We start from the raw sequence: 26,777 nt of genomic DNA, 5'->3' as shown, positions 1-26,777 counted from the left end.
ACTCTTCTGTGAGACAGCTCACTGCAACGGACTGTATATAACCCAGACAGCCCATAAAATCAGAATATCTCATTGATCCATTCACACGGGGTACGCCGCCCCCCGTTCGTGTATTCTCCGCATTTATTTCAATATGGCCGTCGCTGTGGCGATTCATCTAAAGACCACGGCCCCACCAGAGCTGTTGGCGCTCTGCGCGGGTTTTATCAGCTCCACACGGCTCGGCACGTGTTCCCTAACTCTCAGCTTGTGTCGACATCATCCACGCTAATTCTCCAGGAGGAGATGACACATGGGACAACCCCCCCCCCCCCCCCCACTCCCCCTCCAACTTGTCTGAAGGCAGTTATGGTGCCGTGGTGCTTCTTTATCTCTCCCCAATTATCTGCCAGCTGTTCACTCTGCCTACACCTGTCTTTGATGTGCTGCCGCAAACCTCCGTCGGTGACCATTGAGAAGAGGCAGCATAAAATCCAAAGATTTTGTAACTGTGCGTAACAGCATGTGTAGGCATTGTTGTTGTATTTCAAAACATATCTGGAAGAGTTTAATTGAGGAACCTACAGCGTCGTCTCCTTAGTTGTTGCAAAATAGCATCCATAACACTTTGGAATGCCTATCTTAGCCTGACACTGAGTCTAACCTGGAATCAGTATAGAGGCTGATGAGGAGATTAGTATGAGGCCAGGGGGCATGTGATTTTGACTGTCGTGGAATCTTCATGTTAGTCCTTATGATTAAGTTATTCTGGGCTATGTAAGCAACACGTAAAGTGAATGAGTATGAAAATGCTATGACTGGGCTATTTCTAAAAATTACTCTAGCAATCTCTGCATCCAGTTCATCATAGTGGCCGGCTGTAACAGAACACGTTTATAATGGCACTTTTGGTTATTCTCTGTTTTGGTTTTTCTACCATAAATGCTCGGAATTGACCCCGCATACATTCAGGAGAAGAAGTATCGACCCGCAGACTGAAAATCGGTAATCACATTGTGAGCGCTCTTAATTATATGCTGCATGGTTTATAGCGAGTGCTTCAGACAGCCGGGCTATTCCCCTCTGCAGTATGCCCATCTATCTCCTGTCACAGGCGCTTTGCTGAATAATCAGCACGCTGATATTCTCAGCCAATGAGAACCATTCGTCTGGTAGGATCTTTGTGTGTGTAGACGTGCATCCAAAACCTACCAGCAAAGTGAAAAAAGGTGTACCTAAATACATATTCACCGACTGTTAGACATACAACACCTTGCGTTTGCACAGGGCACAAACAGGTCATGCGTTCATGTTCAGTTGATGTAAAAATAATTGATGGGACAAACTCATTATTTAACCAATCATCACTTCATAAAAGCTCAACAAAGCCTTCAGATGGGAACGAGCATATGTGTAAATTAACAGCCGGGATGGATGATAATTTGAATTCTCTCGGATGAATGCACACAAGGAAGGGAAACTGAGTCATTCTGTATGCTTGCAGGTATGACTCATAGGTGTTCAGTGTTCACCCCTAGCACAGTCCAGCATCAAAATTCAATCTCACTCCCCAAATCGAATCAAACAAAGCCTTCTGTTAAAAAAAAAAGGCCAGCCCGCAAATTTTACGACAATGCTCCTCGTCTTTCAAGCTGGGGGCATAGTCCTATGCTTTTCATTACAGCCAAGCTCTCAGTTAGTCAGGTTATAGACTGAGCTGTGAACTGAATACTGATGTGGATCTCTGCGAGTGAATTCAGTTAGTCATCTGCTAGAGGCACAGGCTGCTGGAGGTGTATTTGCCATAACACATGGATTCAAGTCAGAGTGTTTCAGTTGGATACCTCTCCGCATTTGAGCCTCTTAAACAAATCAAAGATTCAGATAAGCACTCCACTGTATTGATTAAGAGCCATTAGTTGCGCAGTTGCCTATTAATTGGACAACTAATTGGACTTAATTGAGACAGCTGTCTCAAACAGCAAGTACAAAATATCTCCAAAAGCACAAAGAATGCATAGTAGATGAAATGCACAATGACAGTAAGAGCTGTACTCACTTAATGGCCTGATTAAGCTCCATTAATAGATGGCTCAGATGGAAAAAGAGCCAGTGTGCAGTGCACTCACCAGGATCTAAGTTAGGAAACGCTGCACCAAACCACTGGCACGGCTATATAAGTCAGAATTAATACATTAAGAACAACGACTGTGAGTTGCAGAGTCAGCAAGGTGTTCCCTTTGAATGCAGGCTGAACCCTATCGCCTGGTTTTAAAACTGGCCACGTCATTTGACGACAGCAAGTGGGACAGGGCAGGAACGAACTGACTTCACTCTAGTCAATCAGGGTTTCCTCATCCCACCTCTTGCTGGCACCCTGCAGTTAGTCAGATGCTTGTGAGCTGCTTGGATGATTTCAGTGGAGTAGCGCCCATCCTCCAATGAGCACCCGCTCCACTGTTGTGCACTGTGTGGCTTATAGAGTAAAAAATAGCCATTGGCTGTGAGTGAGTGCATCAGAGCGTTGCAATCGTCTTGCCTCAGCACTCAACTAATGTACAACCGGTGACTCCAAAACAGGGTTGCATAAAGGGGAATTTTGGCTACTTATAAGTTTGACACACTTCTATCACAAGAACATGTTTGTGGAATGGCTATACCTCGACCACCACATCTGAGCTTAGTAAGTCCAGTCTGTATATTGTGTTTATGTCATATAAGTTTCAGCAACGTTCATCAAAAATTCACGTATACCTGAAATGCCTACAAACACCCGTATAAAAATTCACGAATTCACCTCCCTCTTTCCCACATTTGATGCATGACTGTTGTAACATTACTCACATTTACCTCTGCCACGGACTACATGAAGTAAGTCCACGCTGAAACACACCACATAAACTAAGGATCAGGACTGGGGAAATGCTGCTTTGTGCAATGGCCTGCAACGCCTCGTGCAATGCCGAGACAAATGGGTTTATCTTGAGCTCTCTGTCAAAAATGGGAGCTGATAGAGGGAGTGAATGTGTTTCCTCCTCTACAGATTCCACAGCCAAGTCTTCACCGAGGATATATTGGGCAGAATATGAGAGGTGAAAAGAGGACAGAGAAATAAAAGGCACGGAGAGTACAGAGGAGCAGCTATTTCATCAAAAGATCAGAAGCGTTATGAATAATCGCCTCTCCGTCGCTTCAGATTTCCAGTGGCTCAATCGACTGTAAAGGAAGACGGTGCAGTTCAAACGAAACGTAGGGGGGTGTAATCATTTACGCTGGCCTGATGTAATGGCGGCTGGCATTCGTACACGTTTATGAGAATTCCTGAGAGGCAATTTACAAAAGAGAAGATCTGAACAAGCACACCCGTAGGGTGTTTTATTAATCACTAAACGAAATGCTCCTTGAGAAGTAAATCCACCAGACAGCTCCTCAGAAGAAGGAGCTTTTGACAGAGATGGTTTCACAGCAGCTACATTAATTGCATGTTTTAATGAGATTGTTTGTTTATTTACAGACGTTATTTTCAGACCGCCTAATAATTTATTCCCTACAGCAACACTCACATAGGCTGCTACTGTCAGCTGGATACACAGAATGAACGTGATTATATACATCCGTTGCCCTTGTGGTATGCTGTTTCACTTTTAGCATCTTGCATGTCTCATAATTGTATTTTCATTGTCTTGTACTGTTGTAAATATCATGAAACAAATGTTTATTGCTGAGAACAGTACAGTTTTCTATTCAAAGAGAATTGCCTCTGAATACTGGTAATTGTTAATCTTCTCATCTTGTTCAACCTTTATGTAATGAGACCTATTTTAACTTTAAAATATTAATTTAAGAATCCCATTTGGGAAACAATCCTACAACCCTATAGCCTGAAATCCAGTTGTCTGAACCCCACATCATTTTTCTTTCATTTGATCACCAAAATATGAAGACAGGATGACTTCGAACGATTCTAATTTCACATCTTACTGATCCAGTTGTTATCCCAGAGCCATTCAGGCATATCCCCCCCGCTGCTCTCACAAATCAAACCGTTTATTCTGCTCAAAAAGATGACACATCACCAGACACCGCGCTACCGGGTAGCTTGGAAACTTTTACGAGGCGGACGTGGCGCTGGAGCCGAAAGTAACTGGCGTGAACACTGGATAGGCAGGTAGGATGTTCTTCTGCAAAGCTTTCTTCATTCCTGATAAGCCAGCACACTCACGCCCCACGAATGATAGGATGGGGTTTGAGAAAAGTAGCTCCGCAACAGGCTTTCAATTTCATACAAGCACACCCAGGTGCTGCCTCTCAATGCGTGCACATTATTCCCTGAGAATGAAGCTCGAGAGTGCCCAGTTGAGTGGCAGGGAGAGATATTATTAGATTTCCGTCAGCAGAAATGAAATGCTCATTGCACCCCCTCCTGAACTGAAGCGCTCCTCACGGGGCTTGAATCAATCACTCCAACGATTGTTCAGCAGTGTCACCTGAAGGATTCGGCGCTGGCGCAAGAAGAGCTTTGTTTTGTCTGTCTGGCTGGCTTATTGCGCTGTAGGAAAAATAAATATATTTGAAAAATACCGCACATCTGCGTAACGACATAGCTATTCTTCAGCGGGAACATCAACGCCTTCGACCTTTGAAGAACGGAATGAAGAGCCTTCCTGCGTGCGGTCCCCAGCCAGATGAATTGGCCACCGCGCCTTGTATATCCGTCAGGTCTGACAGGAGTGCCCGGGAAGCGAAATGGCTCTGTTGAATTAAGGCACTGCTTGGGATTTATTCTACGAGATCCTTTAAAATGTCTGCACCTGGACACGCTTGATAAAGTCAGCTTAACCGCAGCCCGCTTTGATAATGTACCCAGGCGCTCTAATAAGCCGCACCGGAGCTGAGAGACAGTTCACAACGTGCCAGAGAACAGTTTCAGACGAATAACTTCGACACGGCAAGCTGTGCATCAGCAGACACTTGGCACTAAAGAGGGCAAATTTCTTGTACCATTGTCTCTGTATAACTGCAGAGAAACAAGATAATGCAACATAGCTTTGGGAACAGTTTTGACACAGCTCTCGTTGGAGTAGCTCATTAGATATCCTTGTATTTTCTTCCCACCGTGGTCCCGTCAGGGAACTTGTAGTTTAATATAGCAGCTGAGAGAAGTGAAAATGGTTTGGCAAGTGCCTTCTGCTCCCAGAGCAACTGGGGGGACAATGTCCTTGCAGCAGAAAGGGTCTGTTAGGAACCTCTCATCCCGACTTGGACCAACTGTCATCTGTCCAGCCTCCATCCTTTGTGAGGTGCCTGATCCAATTGAGGTCGCTATACCCCCAAGCATCCATTGGATGCCCGCGACAGCATGGGTGCAGGCCTAATTGGACTATCCAAATTGTGCCCCCACATTGAGCCCAGGGGCAGACCCTTAGAGTTCCATCTCTCAGGGATCCTCTTGAATCTGTGACAAAGGGGACGCTGAAGCGAAGTCTAGCAAACACAGTACAGCTCATGGGAACCACAAGCTACAGTACTGCTCATGAACCTTTCACACATTACTGCATAAACAGGGGGAGTCAGGGCTGACACAGCACACACGTTTGTGGAAAATGTGGGGAATCTTGCTGTGTGTCAGCACCTCGGAACTTGACAATAGTTTTGGAGCCACACAGTGCCTCCAACAGTCGTTGATGCTGCCCTATAAGGTCACAAAGCACTTACATTTACATTTATTCATTTGGCAGACGCTTTTATCCAAAGCGACTTACATAGGTTACAGTTCTTTACAATGTTATCCATTTATACAGCTGGATATTTACTGAGGCAATTGTGGGTTAATTACCTTGCCCAAGGGTACAGCAGCATCCCAGCGGGGATCGAACCGAGTCCTACTCCTTAACCACTATGCCACACTGCCGCCCACTTACCATAGCAGCAGGACAAATAAAGTCGCCAACAAGTTACCCCGCTATTTCTATCAATGCAGCATGCTGCCATTGTTTGCAATGATAGCGGTTGGCGGAGGGATTTGATAAACCCTCACACTCTTGCCACAGCTCAGTAAATTCCTCATCTGCTGCCTCTTATCGGTGTGTATTTTTGGCTTGGCGCTCCCGCCCTTATCATTTTATCTCATATTCCACAGCTCTCTTTCTCTCTCTCTGATTTTTGCTGCAGTTCTACAGGAAACAATTCAACAAGCAGCTTACAGAAAACAGCTGTTCATTTGTTGATCAATAGTGTCATGGAACTGCTATTTGTCAACAGCTGTTGGCATTTGTCCACTTCTTATGAAATCGAAAATTGAACAGGAGTGAGCGGGCGAAAATTGAAGGACTGCTCGATATCCACTCACAGCTCAAAAGGTGATCAAAAGCACAAATACAGTCACTTTTAGAACCTGAAGCACCACCCTATTTGACTTGTTGAGGTAAGGTACAATTTCAGTTTACATGCCTAACTTCACAAAGAATTGTGGCAAACTCACAGCAGACTTGTATGGGTGAATAAAAGAGCTTAACTGGAGCTAAAACCATTAAGTGTGGATTTGGCATCTCCCTAACCCCCACAAAAAGGTCCATGAAGTATAACAAAGCTCAGTTCTTAAATCCAGTCATAGGCCAGTCTATGCAACTAGAATGGGCTGTGCAACCTTAGGCCCACTTAGCACAAACTCAGTCCCATACTCAGACCCATACAATACCTTTATACATTAAGAAATGTATCTCAGAGAATGCATTTTTATCTCAATATGTAGATTTAAAACATGTAAAGCATTACTATTTCGCTATATTTCAATGCATTTCTGATTTGCAATATATTGCAATATGTTTGCAGTATGTTCTTGGGCTGAACACCATATTTCTCAGTGTGTTACAATGGTTAATGCAGATCATTTACTGTAAAACTATAGCTATTTCTGCATTTTAAGAACACATTAATCTGTTCTAATCAGGAAGCAGTGGCATCTGCGATTGGAATGCACGCAATTACCTTGTGCCTACCTCCGGTTTTATGTTGAGCGTGACCCTGGGCTGCCTAATTATGATACCGTGTTGAATGCTGCCTTACAAAAATTTGCAAGTCGGAATTTTCTAAGGAATAATATGAATTGGAACAAACCATTAACTATCCAGTTGACCGTTGGAACATTTATTCCGCAAATATGATTGGTCGTATATTAATTTGGGTTTAATTATTTAAATCTATATAAGACCGATACTCCGTATTCACACAGACTGTATTTAATACCAATCAGAATTTTTTAAAATTTTAATTATCCAGAAATTCTACCTAATTGTTATACAGTTAATGGAAAGACTACAAAGTGGTATATGTTCCTTTAAAACTTTTGATAATGAAATATTGGAGTCGCTCTCCGTAGAGTGTATCATTTTTCCCTTCTCCCAAAGGCAACCCTTCCACTAAAGCTACTGGTCATAAGACAGACAAATACACACAGACAAGACTGCATTAGGGACACTGGTGGCGGAGGTAAAGACGCCTCGGATGAGCTCATAAATCATCCATCGATTAAGTGTGTTGTTGTAAGTGATAAATGGGCAATCATTAAATGTTTCAGCAAAGCACGCCCACGCGGTTCATTTTCTCCTTCCCGCAGGAACTTTTGTCTGTGCATTCTCCCCTCACGGTCATTGTGCGCCAGCAGGTGCTCCTCTCGGCATAAATCTCTCTTCCCACGAGCGGGGGTTCTTAAGTCAGCCTGGAGACGAGCTGCGCATTGATGCATGAATGGTTGCCCTGACGTGAAGGGGCCCTTCTGCGGAGCAGGAAAAACTCAATTAGCCTGACCGGTGATATCATCATCACTGCGGGCCACGGCGATGGGCAAGGGACGAGGAGATAGGGACCTAGTCTTAACGGATGGACGGATCCGAAGCGTGGGGCGAGATCTGGCTCAGACAATAAAACAGCCATAGTCTGACGGACGAGGAGATAACGTGATGTCGCACGTGACGTGCACAACAATGAACAAATTGTTGCATATTCACCATAATTGAAAAGAAGCAGCCTTTGCTAGGTCATGGACATTTTTTTTTTTGTTTTTGTTTTATGTTTTAATTAGCTGCGCACCATTAACCACCATCAATCAAACGCACCAGAACGATTACCAAAACAGACGCACCTGCAGCAATTACGGTGACCTGGTTCGGGTTATCAACAGTTAGATTATATTGGCAACATGTCATTTAAGAGTAACATTCTCCTAGTGCGATGTTTGTGTTACTTCTCATAAGGCTAAAGGGAATAGTGTCTGATAATGGCGCTATGCAGAAAATGAAGCGTACCGATTTACTTTACTGGTAGCTCAATATCCTGATCTCAAGCTCCTGTTTTAACCAGGGGAATGTTTAACAAGCATTGAGTGTCACACCTGACGGATATAGGCTTCTTCTTCAAATATTAAAGGTTGTTGGCTATCATTTCAATTTTAAACAAACGTTGTAATGTTAAATTATGATTTTTTTGTGTCTAATTCATGGAAAGAAGATTCAAAGCCTGTTATTTTAACACTGCCGCTTCCGGTAGGCTACATAAGTCCACATGAGACAAACACAATCACAAAGATGGAGGCAGAGATCTTAGCTGCAGCTGTGGTTGTGGCACAGAGGACTTGAATGAACCTTGATTACACGAGCATCTGCCAGATGCTCAAAAAAATCTTTTCTATAGGTCTGCACATTCCCTGATTATTCATATTACAACGGGCATGGAGCAAAATACTGAACTGCCAGTTGTGTCAGAGGGAAATTTCCTGTTCTTTTTTGTTAAAATAAAAATGATTCATTGAAGAGGTGTACACTGCAGAGAGTCTTACTTGAAATAAAAAAAAAAAAACTATCACTGATGCAGTTCTTGTGTGATGCAGGACATTCTGGCCTGCATTAATAATTTGTCTCTTTTTAGTGCCACAAGAGACAAAGAACTATGAACGCACACTGCTGATGGGAGTGTAAAGGGGTTGATTGTTTAAATATGCATGCGTTCAACCAAACTGTCCTTTAATCTCCCTCCAGCCAGAAGTGTTACATCGGAACACTCATATTATCCATGGGCCCATACTTTTTCTTGCATATACTGGACTGCTTTGGAGAACATATTCACCAAATGCAAAGGATATCTAAGATAAAATAATAAGCAACAATAATAGGCATTCATAACTGCTTGTATGTTATGCATCATTACAGGGGAATATTTCAATATACACCCATACATCAGTGTCAAACAGAATTGGCTTTGTTCATAATGCAGTTTATCCCCCCTTATTCTGATGCAACACTTCAAGCCAGTAATCTATTAAATGGCCCAGATCAACACTTTTCATCACGGGCCCAATCATTTTCCCAAAGCACAATGACTCATCTGAGTGGTGGGGAGTCCAGCATGGTCCGATGTCAGGAAGACAGTTGGAGGGGGAAGTATGCCATGACAGGGGCATAGGGATTTTGCCAGAATGTAAACATTGGCCTCTGGGTTGTCTGTCAGGTAACCTCTTCTGAAGGGTTACCATGGAAACAGACTCCTGCTGTTTCTGCAATATCAATCCTATAGAAACCATCCTCCCAATAACACAGCTGTTACTCGACTGCGCACTCAAGTAATGTAATCTACCGAGGGTACCTATGATACCACTAGATGGGTTTGACGCTAATATGCAATTAGGCCGAGTTGTGGTTCAGAGTAAATTTGCTCTACCAGTGAGTAAAGCTGTATGTTCTTGCTCCTGCGCTTACTGTTGAATCATAACCGACATGCAGTCTGACTTGGGGCAAGGGCTTTATGGATATTTTCAATAAACGTCACGCGCGGGCGGATGAGATTTGATCTGCAGACACGGCTCATGAATATCAGTTCCTGTTATTGCTCTCTGCAAACGCACCCCTGACTGCTCAATTTGTAGTTCGCTGGTCTCGCGGGGCAAGGGTATGTTATCTCACAATTTCATGTTTGGATCTGAACCGGCTTCAGCCTGTTCTCTGCGGGAAGAAACACTGGTTCTACTGCTGTCTACACTGATTGACGGTGCCGGCGACCCACGGGCTTTTTCTGTGCTACTTGTAATAACGCCTGAGTAACAGCCTGACTCAACGGTCTGACCTTAGCAAGGTGCAAGGTCTGCTTTAACAGCCGATTCATCCTTCTAAATGTCAGATTACGTTTGATTGCATAACTGATTAAATGCAAAGGGTAAGCCAAAGATTCTCAAAAATTAATTCCTTGGAGGTAATGTGGTTGGACTAGATCTTTATTAAGAAATGATTTCGGCACTCATGTCAAGAGACCAATGCATCAATCACCCTGTTTCTAGTGATAAGGTTTCGCTGATGGATCAAATATGAAAGTGAAGCAAACATGTTTTTAGAGGGGGAGTGTGCTCGGCTTTCTTGGGTGTAAATCTTAGATTAGTATTGATGGAGCCTTTTCTCTCTCTTCGACTTTAGCCGTTTTCACATATGAACTTCGGACAATGTCCGGAAGTCAGGTCCGCACATTGTTCGGAGTTGCCCTTTCACACATGTAGCACAAAACAAGAGCTTGTCCGTGTCAGACGCGTTCTCACCTAATTGTGTCATTGGTCTGTGTTAAACTGAACCTTGAGAGGGCACATTATCCAACAATACACAAGCTGCAGCGCCAGCCATACTGCTTCAAAACTCTGCTACAGTTTCCTGCATCATTACTTCCAATAGCTCAGAGAAACAATTACTTAATCGCCATACAGGGCTACACTAAAAAAGGAATGTTTCTTCACTCTGTTGGATAGCACTTTCTTCTAAGGTGATTTGGTGAGCTTGACTGAATCCAGGGGTGAACGGTTTGCTGCCGTCTGGAGTTCCTGTCCCGGCCATTTTGAAGAAAGAAGAAACACCAGCATTCTTTCTCACATTCCCTCTGTATTCTTGACGGACAGGAAACACTTAAAAACATAATGAGTGCATCCTGTTACCTATGTACATTAATGACAAAAAGCCGTCTTTAGACAGTGGCACCTTGATCTCCATCTCATGTACACAGCCGCTCAGCTCTATTATAAAGTCACTCATGACAAATGCGTGACAAACCAAAGGGAGAGCAATTAGTTATACTCGTTAAAATGTCAAATCCATTATGGCTCGAGGAGGGGTCGCCAGGGGCCCCCAGCGGACTGGCACGGAAATCACAGACAATGCACCCAATCGCCAGGAAAGACCGGCGTCAACCGTGTCATGAAATATGAACGTGTGAGAGGTGGGGGAGAGATAATACTTAACGACCCGCTCGCCTTGATGGACAACGCTAATGAACGGCGCTTTTTGACCTAATGAGTTTCCCACAGGTGCTCCGGAGACTGCGCGTCCCCCTGCTCCCTCCAGAAGGAGTCACGGATTCTTGCCATGCTTGGTTCGGCTCCCGGGTCTAAACCAGTTGATTGCCAACCTGCCCGCCTTTTCAATTACAGGGCTGCAGTGAGTCACTTCCTAGAGTTCGGGAATAATTGCATGTTGCCATGAAAAGAGCAGGCAGGATGTTTTTCGAGATATTTTCAAAAGGCTGCACAAATATAAAATATCGCCTTGTGTTTGAAATACACGCTCTGACCCCATTTTGTCAAAGTGACTGCTGAAATCAGACTTCATCAGCTGCTTTCACTGCAAGGAGAAACCATTCACTATATGTTGGTTTCTGTTGTTCTTTGCGTTTTAAATATAGATATGCATTCCTGCCCTTTCATCATCATGGAGTTATGAGAAATTTTATTGATGTTAATTTTAATATGCAGTGTTGTTTTACCAGGCTGGTGGTGAAATATGCTGAGCTTCGCAATCTTACAGGATCCATTTATCATGTGTTTTTGGCCCATTATCATTGAACTACTCACCTCTCTTTGAAAATGTAATATTTTTATTAAGCACATCATGGGTAATTGCTTTTAATAACCCTTGGAACGAACCTCACTGAATTTGAATGATTACAAATCCTCATTATTTTGCAGTTTCACAGACCCAATCTTGGAGGGGACAGTTAGGAGGCCATTCAAAATTTATGGATGGTGTCCCTTTCTCTGTGAGTTAAGTCAGCTGGGAGTGCAAACCACAGCGACACGTTCTCTCGTGAGCGAAACCACTGGCGTGAATAACGGGCTTCATTAATTTTCTTTCGCGCATAAATCTTCCATTGATTTGAGTAAAAAATGCAGCACAGATCAACATTGCATAACCTGCTGTATCGTCTCTATACAGCTAACGCAAGGCCTCCTTGTTTTTACGAGTCCATGTCAAGGTCAGAGCCAGCTTTGGACTCAGAATTTCATTCTTGATGGTTATTCAAAATGCATAAGCTGTCACATAGTGATGCAACTGAATGTATAGCTCCACTTACCTCCTCTTTGAATATCAGTTTACATATTCATGAGGCACACACTGTACTATACCTTAGATAGGTGCAGTAGTTCTTAAGTCCTTCAAAAAACTTGGTAACATGTTTGGTCCTGAATATGTAAAATGTGGCACACACACATTCATAATATACATTTTTGTAACTTTTAATGATGTAAACTGGTAAAACGTTTTAGTTACACTTCCATTCAAGTCATCTCTCCATATAAAACAAGACAATTAATTGGTCCTCTGACCAACTCCACCTGGTTAGGCAACACTTCTCCTACTCCAGGCAGAGTTGCCCATGAGCTCTGACCTATCCAGATCCCTCAACCACAATTTTAAACGTAAACATGATAAGACATCAGCAAAACTGATCCTACATCAGCACTTATGGGTTGTTTCTGCCTGTAGCCCTTTTTCCATCTGGTGTATGTCACATGGACTGTTATCTATACTGAATGACCCATCTGCCACAAAGTGAGAGCCTCAACCCAGAACCAAAGATACTGTACAAAAACCAAAGATGGTCAGCTCTTTATAGTGCAAATTAAATGTTCTGTCCCAGCATTTTTGGACCAATTGCTGGTACTCCTTCAACCAACAATTTGCATTGCAGGGCACATAGTCACGATGAAGAGTCAAAATTTAGATTTTTGATTTACATTTATAAAAGTAATTCCAGAAAAAAATGGAGAACAATACGGCTGCAAAAGGCAGCTCTGCCTAAAAGAACTTTGTGGTTCAAGTGATCCTGTCCACGAATGTAAAGGCCAAAATGAAAACCCTAACCTGAACTGAATTTGTAGCTAGAACAAATCATTCGTTTGCAGGGAGCACCAACTAAAAACCTGACAGTGGATTTTAATCTTTTTTTCCCAACATAATAGTTTGGGTTACGATTAGGACTGGATATAGTCTACCTGGATCTATCGTTGGGAAGAGAAATTAGATATCGTGACCTGCCAGTATTGCAGGTGGCCCTCTGACATGATTACATCACTGCTCTGTTGTCTCTGGCGTGTGACGCCCGAGGCTCGGAGCGAGTTTAATTCACCAGTGAATTTAATTTGAGTGTTCTATTTCTGTCCCTGCGGGAATACTAATCCGCGTCTTATACGGACCCAGTATAAAACACTCTCCACTGCATTGATGGTTGTTTTGAAAAGGGCTGGTTAAGTATTTCCAAAAGTTATGGCCTGGCTATCAACTGCTTCATAACGGCGATCAGAGCACACCCAAAAACCTGATTCTGCAGTTTCAGTATCAGCACCCCAAGATTATCAGATCATTTATATATCAAGACACGTAGGCTGTATAATGTATTTATTTCGTCCAATTTCTTCGTTGTTTGAAAATCGTAGACATACACCATTAGACTTTGTCCCTCATACATGTCGAGGCTGAATATTACTGTAAAGCTGTCCTCTTAATTACAATGGTTCAAAGGGAATTTATTAACAATGTCCGGGTGATGGCTTTACAGTGTCCAGCTCCACATTTCTCTCGAAACACTGCACCTGATATAGTATAATAAACGGCTGTTAGTACAGCAATTAATAGGAAAACACAGAACACAAGAAGTACATATAGTTGCATCCTTCTTGACTATTTTTATTCCTCGGCAATCTACGAGCTTCACATAAATTCAGAGTATTAAACAGATTAAAAAGGTTGAAGTGTGAAGGCTATTCAGCGATCACAGGCATCCTCAATGGGTATTCTATCATTCAGCTTTTAATTAATCGACTCCTTACCCTATGTTCGACGACTACTTCCTTCATTTGGAAATAATTCCGCTAAACATTGGAAGCTAGTGAAAAATTAACAGTGTATTTCAGGTAGGTCTTTGTTTGTATGCTGGATGGCATTGTACAATGCATTCACTTATACATCATCCTCGCAATATACAGTATTGTTATTGTTAACTGTGTTATAGTCATCAGCGGTCCGTAATGATGCGAATTAAATGACGTCTTGTTCTGGTTACTTTACACTAGTAAAGTGACAGATACTGGCTTGCGCTCAGAGCAATCGTGATGACAATCCACTGTAGCCGCCTGTCTCGACGCATGCTCAGAGCAACCGACATCCTTTCAGAAACCCCCCCCTCCCACCACCACCACCACCTTTCTGCTCATGTGGCACATTTGAATTTGAGGTCCGGGCGAAATGATAGCGGAAAAAATCCGAATCTGAGAAACGGTGGCTTTCTCGCTCCGGAGCGGCAGAGCTGTGCGGCGCTCTTGCACCCGCGGATAGCGCCCATCAAGAGGCGTGGAGACACCTTCAGCCAGCGGCACGCGTTGAGTCTCTTTGGAGACAGACTCTCTCCATCCATTCTCGGGAAATATGGGGAGATGGCACACACGGCTTTCTGTATCAAGGAAACAAGAGAATTACCGCTGTAATTTATGATACTGAGACTGTACGTGTCGCATTAGGAGATCCGTTTGTGTTGAGGAAGTAGGTGAGTATGGGTATATCTGAGGTTTGGTCCAACCAGGGAGATTCAACGTAAAATATTTTTTCTTTGGTCCATTATATGGTTTGAGGACTTCAAGTAGCCTACATCTTTGCACTTCATGTTGGATCACTGCCTGTCTGGAAACAGACAGAATGATCCAGTGTAAGAACAACGGGTTCAGCGCGGGGGTTTTAATCGCCGTAGAGACGATACGTATGCACCAGAGCGAGCGTGTGTGGCTTCCTTACGTCTAGTGCGTATTCTGTTTCATTCATAAAGTGAAGGAAATATGAAGGACAGGTGTATTTTCATGTAATTTAGGTTTGAAATTTACACGCATTTCACGCGCTGATCTAAAAATCTTCAGGACTTGAATATGTTAATCATCATGTGACTTTGGACAATTTTATTTATTGCGGTTTGTATTGAACGCATTTTTTTAAACCATCTTCCTATTTGCGTGGATAAGATTTGTGTCCTGACCACCAAAATACTTAAGTGAAAGGATAGGCACCATATGAAACGGCATAACGCTTTCAAGCCTTACTGTGGTATAGCGATGCGTCCCTCATAAATAGTTTATGTGGTCTTTCACAAGACAAAGGAGTATTTAAAACTATACGTTTTTAAAATCATTTATTAAGAATACGATGACTTTTGCCCAAGCAATGCCGCCTGGAGAGCTCGTGAAAATGCAGTAGCGGCTCTCGAAGGACAAATGATTCAGATTTCTCATTGGATAAAAAAAAAGAACTGGCTTCTGTGAAATGGTCCCTTTCGCGTGTCCCAAGGCTGCTGTCGTCATACCATTTCTAGTGTGTAACAGCACCGGCGGCGGACTAAAATAACCTTGAAATGAGATTGAGGCAAAAAATATAACTGGCGTTTGATGTCCAGGGCGAGAGACTGTATCTGTTCAGCATCACTTTATTTCACCGTAAGCCAAATCCATAAGCTAAATATTACTGCCCCCTTGTGAGGTTCATTTGGAACATTACAGTGCTAATATGCTACTGTTCATTAAAGTCAGAACAAATACATCTTGCGTACTGTGTTCCTATATCACATCATATTCCATCTGTGATTACCGACGTTGTTTGTTAGAAATTGCAAATCATTCCTGACTGTGAGCTTAAGTGCTTACTTTAATTAGAGCAAGATCGTGTTTACACGACTGTATCTTGTACGTAAAACATACTCTACATATTTCGCACATTTACACTTCTTCACTGGTGTACATCATTAAAATAACAATCAAACAAATGCACCAGCACTTGGAACATTTCTTATGCATATTAAGAAGTGTTTCTATGTGATGAGACGATTAAGTTCTCTTAGGGCAGAACGTAAATGCAAATGAACCATTTTGCAAAGGGTTTAATGATCTGTAACATTAAAAATCTTTGGTGAGGTTATACAGTGAAAAACAGACCATACAATGCCATTAAACATCGGGAATGGTCTACATAAGTTAATTTGTATTTAAAGTTAGATATAATATGTGCATCGTTGTCAAAACACTTCCCGATACGCTACTGCCTGTAGAACGCGGACGCTACGTAATTGCCACTCTGTCAGCTGTTCGTGGTGCTGTGTGCCTGTGTTCAAGTGTGTATTCTTGGAAAATGCTGTCATTCGATTGCAGGTATACTGGCAGTGGCAACACATGGATTAACTTAATGGGTTAATAACAGTCTTACATGACTGTTGTAACGCCGAGCTCTAAAATAGCGTTGTTCTGACAAATTTCGTTATTTAGCAAATAATGAAGCATTTTGAACATGGCTTACAAGTCAAAGGAGGCCAGTTCTGCTCTCATGGCACTGACAAATGTATATTTACGAAAATCAGCCTTGTTTCTATAACATGATCACCGCATGCTGCACCGTACTAAACTGACCTATTACCAATATGCGATTTCCTTGTCTGGTTTAATTGGTCGCAGTCCAAATGAACAAACTTTGCAGTGTTCTAGGGAAGGCACTCTGAACCGGCATTAAATACTTACATTTCTCATAGGAATTTCACCAAGCATAAGAGTAAGAGAGAGACCAGCTGAGCATTAAGTTTTGAATTATGTAACGGCTTCATCTGCATTGTGGCGCCGCCTCTTTTCTGGAGTAGCTAGGAGCCCCAGCTGAAGGTCACTGACTTGAAGGGATACTGCTCTGGTTGTTTCCACCCAATGACACAGGAACAGTACAGTTACACTGTGTTGCTGTCATTGCTAGTGCTGCTAGTACCATTTAATGCCTGGTCTTTCCCTGTCCTGTTAAATGAATGTCATTGAGATTTAAAATTATTGGGTCATGATAGTTTTTTGAGGAGCTGAAAGGAGGCAACATTTATGGGTGGTCTTTGTGTTGCTGTGCTGATGTAGACCAATTCCAAACTGTGGGCTTCCTTCTCCTTCCAGTATTTTCACTAGGCTGAAGAAAAATGGACACGTCCCCATCTAAGTCCCAGCACGGGAAGAAGAGGGTGAAGATCCACCCCAACACCGTGACGGTGAAGTACGCCACCCACTTCCCGCAGCCAGGCGACGAGGGCTACGACGACGCGCCCTCCTTTGAGGACTTCGGCGCCTTTGTGGAGGAGAACCCAGACAAGAAGCTGCTGACCGACGCCCGGGGCGGCAGGACTTTGTTCGGCACGATGGATCCGGGGCCAAAGCCTGCGGTGGGCAGCGGGCACAAGGATAATGGCGTGGGGGAGCAGCTGCAGAGCTTCGGCGAGGCCTCAGTGTTCGCCTCGCGGGTCACCTGGGCTGCCCTGTTTGGGGCGGCACTGGCCCATGGCTGCGTGGCCCTCATCACGAGGCTGGCGGCCGACCGCTCCAAGGTGCCCTCCCTGGAGCTCCTCTTCATCCGCTCTGTCATCCAGGTGTTCTCCATCATCGTGGTCTACTACCACCAGGAGGCACCCTTTGGGCCCAAAGGCTACCGCCTGCGGCTGTTCTTCTACGGCGTCTGCAATGTCATCTCCATCACCTGCGCCTACACGTCCTTTGCCATCGTGCCGCCCAGCAACGGCACCATCATGTGGCGGGCCACTACCACCGTCTTCAGCGCCGTGCTGGCCTTCCTGCTCATCGACGAGCGGCTGGGCCTGACGGACATCGTCACCGTGGTGAGCAGCGTCTTCGGCCTCTGCCTGGTCATGATCCCCAACATCGCGAGCGAAGACAAGTCCCCCCTGGGCTTCTGGAAGGAGGCCTTCGGCTACACCATGACAGTGATGGCGGGCCTCACCGCCGCCCTCTCCATGATCGTCTACCGGGCCATCAAGGAGCGCGTGAGCATGTGGGCGGCGCTCTTCACCTTCGGCTGGACGGGCACCGTGTGGGGCGCCTCCACCATGTTCATCATGCAGGAGCCCATCATCCCCCTGGACGGGGAGACCTGGGGCTACCTCATCGGCATCTGCGTCTGCTCCACCGTGGCGTTCCTGGGTGTCTACTACGCCCTGAACAGGTTCCACCCGGCGCTGGTCAGCACCGTGCAGCACCTGGAGATCGTGGTGGCCATGATCCTCCAGCTCCTGGTGCTGCGCATGATCCCCTCGGCCTACGACGTCGTCGGCGGCCTCATCATAATCGTCAGTGTCTTCGTCCTCACCGGCGTCAAGCTCTACTGGGTGGGCAGGGGCAGGCGGCAGGATTACGAGGAGATCCTCGACTCGCCCATCAAATGAGCGTGGCCTCTCGCGGCCGGACAGTCTCACGAATGTCTGAATCCAGATCTATTTATTTTGTATTGTGTCGTTGAAAGAGTGCCAATTGTGTTAACGTCTCTTTGTTATTGATAATGTGTGGAATAAAAAAAATGGTTCGCAGTGCATTTCTCTCAAAATGGTTCACAGTGCATTTCTCTCAGATGTAGCGTAATTTGATTCTTGCATCAATTCAGCCATAAAACCATATCAACTAATAATGTCTGTGCGAAGGGAAGCACAGAAAGCCACTGTATTGGTTTTATAAACAGAGGTCAGAGCACAGACAAGCAGATAATCCACATTTTCCCAAATATATTACTAAATAATCACAAAGGGTTTGAAAATTCAGAAATTGAACTAAAGTTTGTTTATGTTGTGCTGGTGTGGGGTTGTCTGACCGTTCGCCTGTCAGATCAAGAGCCAAACCGTTTCATTCACACTCATGAAGTGATAAGAGTGTGTGGGGCCTGAGTTGCATGAATAAACTGTTATTGATTGCCCTGGCCAGTGCAGCCCTCTCTCAGCCGAGGCAATCGATGTAATCCTTGTTGCTGTTAGCAAAGGAAGGTGAAAGTGACACCGAGGTCAGAACTCTGCTCCCGTTAGACATGACGCGACCACAACCGCAGTGCGAGTCCTCGATTATGAAGCGCGAAAGCTGCGAAATTCTGTTATGGGCGCTATTTTTAGGCCACTGACACTGTGAAAGCGTGACGCAGCGATGTGCATTGGGACACCCTCTGAGGATGTCGATCCTGGATCTCCGAGCGACTAATGCAAGTCAACCTACTTTTAGCGGGAACGTGCCGTTTCTTCCTGCTCGAAAACAAGCGTGTTGGCTGTCGATTTGCTTGCAGGGACAGGCATGCATTCGTGACGACAACACGGATTAGCAACGGCACGGCTAAGGTACGAGCGAAACACGAGGGAATAAGGAACCACGTCAGCGAATGCACTGTTTGCTATAAACAACATACGTGTGGTCACACGAACAGAGTTGGCAGCAACAACATGGTTTAGCATTTGAAGTGAAAATTAACGTGGTATGAAATTTTAGGGGCAGTGTTTTGATTTAGCAGATTAGTGTCCAGTTACTACAGTTCGTCTCATGTGTCGCAAAAGTGTTCCGTGTGTGTCGATCGCCAGTAAGAACACACGGCACGATCACAGGAGATGCATTAACAGGCCTGCAAGGCCATCTGCTCACTGGAGAAATTAAATGCCTTTTCCCCTACCATTAAAGCATTTCCTTTCCGCCATTACACTCACACATATTTCTTACAAAACTTTCCGTTTGTACACAGAACACATATTCAAGGCTTTGTGTGTCATTTCTTGGCGGCAACCACTGGAAAAAAAAGTTCAAAGTAAGAGCTGACTCATACAAAAATACCAACCTGTTATGCTGTACTTGACATGTAATTTCTATTTAAGGTACACATATTCAGCCAAACTACTTGTAGCAGAGGGGAAAAAAATATGTATCCTTTTCTTATGGTGAATGCAGTCAGTAATGTTCATTACATTTTATGAACGTAAGATATAAGATGGTTCTTTGGCTGGCCTAAGGTCAGAGGTGTAGTATTCCTTAATTCTTGCCTGTTCCTTACCTGGATGTTTTATTCAATCGGTTATTTAGTTGATAGATAGCAGCCATGCAGAACTGTTACCAGTTGAAAATAAGAAGCACATTGTTGGTGTCAGCACGAATGTGAAAGTAACATATGGTAAAATTAAAAGTCCAAAATGGGTGTATATTTTAATATATGTAAAAAAAACAAATTACACCTCACATGTGATAAATAAATTAGTGCCACTTTCACAAACATGAGTTCATGTATATATTTTTGTATTGTAAAATTACACATATTGTAAACTATATACTAAAATAAACTCCCAAGTACAGAGATAATTGTAATATATGAATGTGGCAATAAGTAAAATATCCTGTGGTTTACACCAAACTATTTCTGTTTATTTCTTTTATTTTGGATGTAAACTTTTACCCTGTAGTGACATATTTTTTTTTGTGAGTGCTCATTAATCTTGTCACTGAATTTTTTTTTTTCAATGACCACGGGATTTTTTTTTTTAAGTTGTTAGATTCACAAGTTTAGACATTTGGGGAAATTGGAGAAACACATCAATTATGTAATAGTTATATATTGAAATAAAAAGAGAGGAAATATCATTTATAAATTATAAATCATTTATAAAATTTGTTTGTATCAAGTCTGGTATTTTCATATAGACTGGTGATATACTTTTCTTCTCATTCTCTTGTTTTCACTTGTAAGGTAATTGGCTGGTCTTGCTGGCAAGCTCAAGTTATCTACTCAAAAGAGTAGTACAGTTACTTAGTGCTTTGATCTAGTTGACTTCTTCGTTTTAAATCTGTCCTTCACTTTTTCAGGCTGAGTTGATTGCAATTATATCACTGAACTTATGTAAAAATTCCAAGGAAGAATATTGTTTAACCACAAGTAAAAACTTTTTTTTTTTTTTAGCAGAGTTGCAATTTTTATCCACTTCATATACGGGTATACTTATCTATTCTTATAAATACTCGTAATGAGAGCATTTCTCAAAGTGTCCACAAGATGGCAGACTTATCTTACAGACGTGGAATGCCACATCAAGGGCAAAGCTACACTTTTTATAGTTAGGACATGCTTCAGACCACAGTCAGACATGACGGTGAAGGTACATTTCAAGATGAATAGAAGCAAGACACTGCTTGAGACCAGTAACTCTTGTTCAAAGTCATTTTCGGAGTTTTGCTAGTGCTGTAGGTATGATCACAAAACAAGAACATATTTTCCTGTGACGTATTTATCTTCACATCACTATGATCTTTTTTGCACACAATGCACTACCGTGCTTTCTTTGTGTCCCGCATGATGATGAGATTATTGGCTTTTTGGGGAATTGACAACTGCTCGTTGTCAGAAGCAAACATAGAAGCAAACATAGCAAAAATAGTCAACTTGGGATTCTATGAAAAAAAAAACACCCAATGCTGTACATGTGCATTAGTCTGTAACACCTATTCGCTTTACCTGCATGGTCAGCAGTCACATGTGGTGGAGTAATGAGAGCATAATGCAACTCTAATGCGATTGCTGAAACAGGGATATAAATCGCACACATTACAGGAAATATTGCAATTCATTCAGACTTTAGAGAGAGAGAGAACGCAGGCATCATTAATAGAATGCTTTTGCGGCTCAATCAGTGAGAAAGAGAGTGGTGTAAAAAAACCTAACTTTAAACAGCCATGCTTTGAATTCACCCAAGCCCTCAAAGCAATTTGGATTTTTCAAGAGATCACACGCTGCCGCAGCGTTGAGTCACCACGTCCGGGACATCTGGGAAAGTTCTTGCTAGTGAACACTGGACGGCGCACTTCTGCAATTTTACCTTTTGCGAGATTTCAGTCTAAAACGCTATCATTTTGAAGGCCTTTGTCAAATGAATGTATAAATATTTTCTCAGTTAAATTTATTTGCGCACACAATAAGCACGTGTAAATATCCTGAAAAATGAAACGAGGATGACTTGGGTTCTCAAAAAAAAGTCTGATATGCTGAAGTATAAAATCCATAATGAAAGCAATACGTTTAATTACATCAAAATATCCAGCATACTATTTAAGATGGAATACATCTATTTCTACATATACTGTACAGTATGGTGTATCTGTCTTTGGCCACATATGTTTCCGTCCTCATGCTGTAACACGCGCGGCTGATACGCAGGGCAGCAGAGGGGAGGCCGCGGTCATGGGGTCACGGCTGTGGTAATGGCTTCAGCGCGACGAGGGTGTCCATTTGCGCAGGAAACAGACCGTATCCTGCGGAGTGCCGCTTGCCTTTTCACGCAACCCGGTTGCCGGGGTCCGTTCGGGCCGTTCCCAGGAAAAATACCCCGCTTCCTGTCGCCAGGCAGGCATTGTGGGCTCAGCATTGCTTGGCGCTCTCACTGACGCGACACTCCTGACCGAAGTGGACTCTTTTACGTGAATATTCATGAGCTGAAACCGATCGTTGACTCCCTCCCAGGATATGTAGGTAAGCAGGGGCAGGAGTGGGAAAGAAGGGATTGGAGGTAATGATTGGTCAATCTAAAGGTTAGACAGCCAAATAAATATCAGATTATTCGATTTGAACATTTTCTTTGGTATGAGGGCTTTTTTGGACTGTGAGGAATTTGCGTTATCTTTAACGTAAAGTGCAGATTTGAACCACTCCACGTTACATGCAAATGTTGCTGTAACGAAAGAGTCAGAAGACCCAAGTGCAGAGCTCCAGTACTTTTAATAGAGTCCACAAATCCAAACCGCCAGACAAAAAGCAGAGTCAACATACAGGCAAACAGGTCTAAACGGAAAAAGCGCAAAGCACAACCACAAAGACACCAGCTCAGCATACAAGTGCAATACCTCACAAAGAGGTGCCTGAATTGCAGTCCTTAAATCCCAGTGGTGATTAACAGAATTAGCTGCAGGTGGTCAAAACTCAGGCGACTCAGAGCGTGGGCGTGGCTGGAGGTGGGTCTGACAGTTGCAATACATATATATGTAAGAGTTTGCACAAAGAACTCAATGAGTTATGTTTGCAACAAATCAATAATCTGTGAATAACTCCCACAGTGTGTTTGGTTTCAAGACATTTATACATCATCCATTACAATTGATAAATCATTAGACAAAATCCAGCCATAAACTGTCAACAGTTATGCAGCTGTGTTTTGTTTGGTTATTACTATCATCAAGGCCCATTGATGAATGTGTTATGGGAATAGAATTTTTTGCCATCTAAGATATTAAGTCCTCGTGTTATATTTATGACTGCATATCCCTTTCATTCTTAAATGTTGACTTTTATATTGAATTTGAATGATTAGATAGTGAGCGATGTGAGAATGTCTCACACTGGAACTTTCATAAATCACTCAGAGATGTAATCAATCATTAATATGCAGTGCTAGCCTCTTTCTGCTTCACCGACTGACAATTTACAGCTCAATAAAAGCACACCCACAAGCACACACATACACGGGCACATACACACTCATGCACACAACTACACAAGCATAGGCACACACACACACACACACACACACACAGTCATGCACACAACCACACAAGCACAGACACACATACCACACACAACAAGCAAACAAGGAAGGAACACACACACATGTGCAAGCACAGGCAAATACACACGTACAGAAACACTCACACATGAATGCTCATGCACACAAACACACACACAAGTATGAGCACACCTGCAAACAAACACACACACCTTACTTTTTAGCCTTTTTCTTTGTCATTTACAAATCAATAGAGATAGGCGAACTTATACACGTATGCGTCTGCACATGCACACACAATCAAGCACAGGGAAATACACACATACATACAGATACGTGTATGCACACAACCACAGGTAAATACAGATGCCTATACAAACACACACACACACACTAGCACAGGCAAATACACACATACAGACACACAAATGCACACAACGATAGGCTCACACAGATACATATACACACACACACACACACACACACTTCACCTTTTATCTGATCATTCCTGCTGATGTCGAGGTGCATACAGATCCACCAGCCTCTGGGGGGGGGGGGGGGGGGGGGGGGGTCCTCCTTCATCTGAAACAAAACAATGCTGCGGAATGAATGATGATTATTATGACATTATTACCACTATTCTTCAGGGTGACAAATATTTAAGAAATACCAGCATAATCAAACACATAAACATGACCACATAAACAAATATAACCACAGAAACACCGCACACATTCAGTGCCCTTTGATTTAATATCCTCTTGCACCCAATTTATTACCAAATCAAAACCTGTCTGCAGCGACTTCTAAACCACACATAGCAATTCCACAGGAGCCGATAAGATCACACAACAAGATCTTTCAAGGGTAGGCGTGCTTTTTAACGTGTGGCATTAAAGTGATACCGCGAGTACTGCAGGAGGCGCAGCCAAATGAGAGGGCTAAATTGTGCTTCATCAATAATTCACGGCTGTTAAGAAGGATTATGCAAATGAGCGTGCACCGGTGGCAGCCGTCAAGCGAGGAAACGGCGCGGGCAGAGAGGCGACCTTTAGACCGACGGCTGTCCCAGACCTGCCTCTGACTGTGTCGCGATTAACAGGCTCACCGGCCGAAGCCAGCATCCAACTGCAGCAGCTGGATCCAGTTCCAGCTGGCCTTTCACCCGGCAAGACTGCGAAACGCACCTGCCAAACACCGTGGTGCTTTTTTGGATGCAAACTACCGTCTCTCAAAAACAGATACTTCCACCTAAACCACGCTTCCGTTGTCAACAGCTCACATGATCAACATTACTAACCGTTGCGCAAACCAATGTGACCAATGTGATGTGTGAATGTCTGACCCTTTTAATTGACTGTTGAGTCCTATGAGTCATTTCTACCCATTCTCTCTGTTTGCAGCTTACATTTTACTGATATTTTCTTTTCCCTGGTTGAGTTAGATCCAGGTGTCACAGCAGACTCTCATGTGAAATTACAGTTTATCATACTGTAACTGACAGAACATCCAGCCCTTAATTTCCATCAGGCAGTGTGGCTTCATCTGCACCAGAGAGAACATTCTCTAAGGCTGCAGGGCAGCAGTGTGGCGTAGTGGATAAGTGCTCAGTTTCAGTCCCCACCGGGGCACTGCGGCATTACCCATGGGCAAGGTACTTAACCCATAATTGCCTCTGTAAATATCCAGCTGTACAAACGGATAAAACTGTAATCCGCTCAGGATAAGAGCATCTGTTAAATGACAATAATGTAATGTAACGTAAGGCTGTATACCTCAGCAAAAGCATGGCATGCCTGGTGGAGCAGCCTTTGAAAGCATCCACAGTGATGCATAATTGCGTGTCTTCGCCGTGGCTTTGAGAGATTGGTCTTGCCCATGGGGATTGCTGTCATGAACCTTCCAGCAGCAGACAGAAAAAAACTTATCTATGGGGGGTCAGGGAGGGAGGAAGTCCATGGGGAAGTGTGCGTGACCTCCAAACCAATCACGGGCCAGAGAAGAGAGGCCGCTCTGATCTCATTTGAGATAAAATGTGATCTCCCTCTTCCTCTTCCTCTTCCACCTGTGGCGTTTGTCCCTCATTTCCATCCAACAAAGGAGAACTCACCTGTGGCCCCTTTTATTCATAGCGAAGAGCAGCCTGATAATTGTGAAATTAAGCAATTTGCTATTGCACATATGGAATGTGAATTTACATAAACCACATCCAAGCTTTGCAGAGAGTAATGAGCTTCATGTCACCTCTGCAAATATATTAAGCAGGATGTGATGTTAATGGGTTTCTATTATTGTCCAAAAGTGCTGGAGTTTTGGAGAGCAGTATTTTCACAATGCATGTTCATAAATTTTACTGTTGAAGAAAATAACCTAAATTGCATTTTGAACATTGCATTCCTATACTGTAGTACTTTCACAGTGTTACATGGTTATTGTTTAAGTTCAGTGTTTTAATCACATAGTATGCTTGGCAACAGTGTCATTGAGGATTATTAACAGCCCACAGCAAAGTAAATTAAGAACAAGACAACTGCTGTGCACTATTTCTCAAGATTACATTAATATTTCTCGTGTTAACAAGCAAGATGATCAAACAATACTGTTTACAAAGCTACTGTATACTCACTGCTAACGTAGCTAAATAGAAGCAGATCACCTCCCTTGAAAATGAGATGCTATTTTGGCTGTGCTGTTTGTAAGTCAAACAAAGCACAAGAAAAAAAAAGCTAACAAGTAGCAAAATACGTCTTCACCTTTCCAGCTGGCTAAAACAGTTAAATATTTTATGGACAGCTGAAACAAAGGGCTAGGCATACAGATGCTCATTCATCATGTCTTAACCTCTCTCGGAGAGCAGAACTTGGGAAGTTGAAGTTTAAAACAAGCTACACCTGTTTTTGTTGACGTTCTCACTACACCCAAGCCTCAGGTCCAGGACTGAAACATAGCAACTGAAGCAGCTAGCACACGAGTAGAAGCCTGAGCAAGCTATAATATAAGCAAAAACATGTTACTAGGTGGTAGTTCAGGCAACTAATCCTACCTGAGATGTCCTGACAAGCCTAAGAATTGAAAGTGAACATTAACAGAAGCTTGACCGAAGCTATGAAGAGGTGTGCATGGCTGACTGCTTGGAGTTGGAGTGG

General features: G+C 43.3%; 1 protein-coding gene across 1 annotated transcript; it reads left to right on the top strand.

Moving 5' to 3' along the window:
* The first annotated feature begins 14,482 nt into the window (after nt 1-14,482).
* On the top strand, nt 14,483-18,671 carry slc35g2a (solute carrier family 35 member G2a). Its single transcript, XM_036554419.1, has 2 exons — nt 14,483-14,823; nt 17,237-18,671. Exon 2 carries the CDS (start codon nt 17,260-17,262, stop codon nt 18,511-18,513), a length of 1,254 nt encoding a protein of 417 aa, XP_036410312.1. The 5' UTR covers nt 14,483-14,823; nt 17,237-17,259; the 3' UTR covers nt 18,514-18,671.
* Nucleotides 18,672-26,777: the final 8,106 nt, after the last annotated feature.

This window comes from Megalops cyprinoides, chromosome 20, assembly GCF_013368585.1.
Source record: "Megalops cyprinoides isolate fMegCyp1 chromosome 20, fMegCyp1.pri, whole genome shotgun sequence".
NCBI classification, from domain to species: domain Eukaryota; kingdom Metazoa; phylum Chordata; class Actinopteri; order Elopiformes; family Megalopidae; genus Megalops; species Megalops cyprinoides.
The sequence above is the reverse complement of the archived record's forward strand: the minus strand, read 5'-3'. Positions and strand labels throughout refer to the sequence as shown.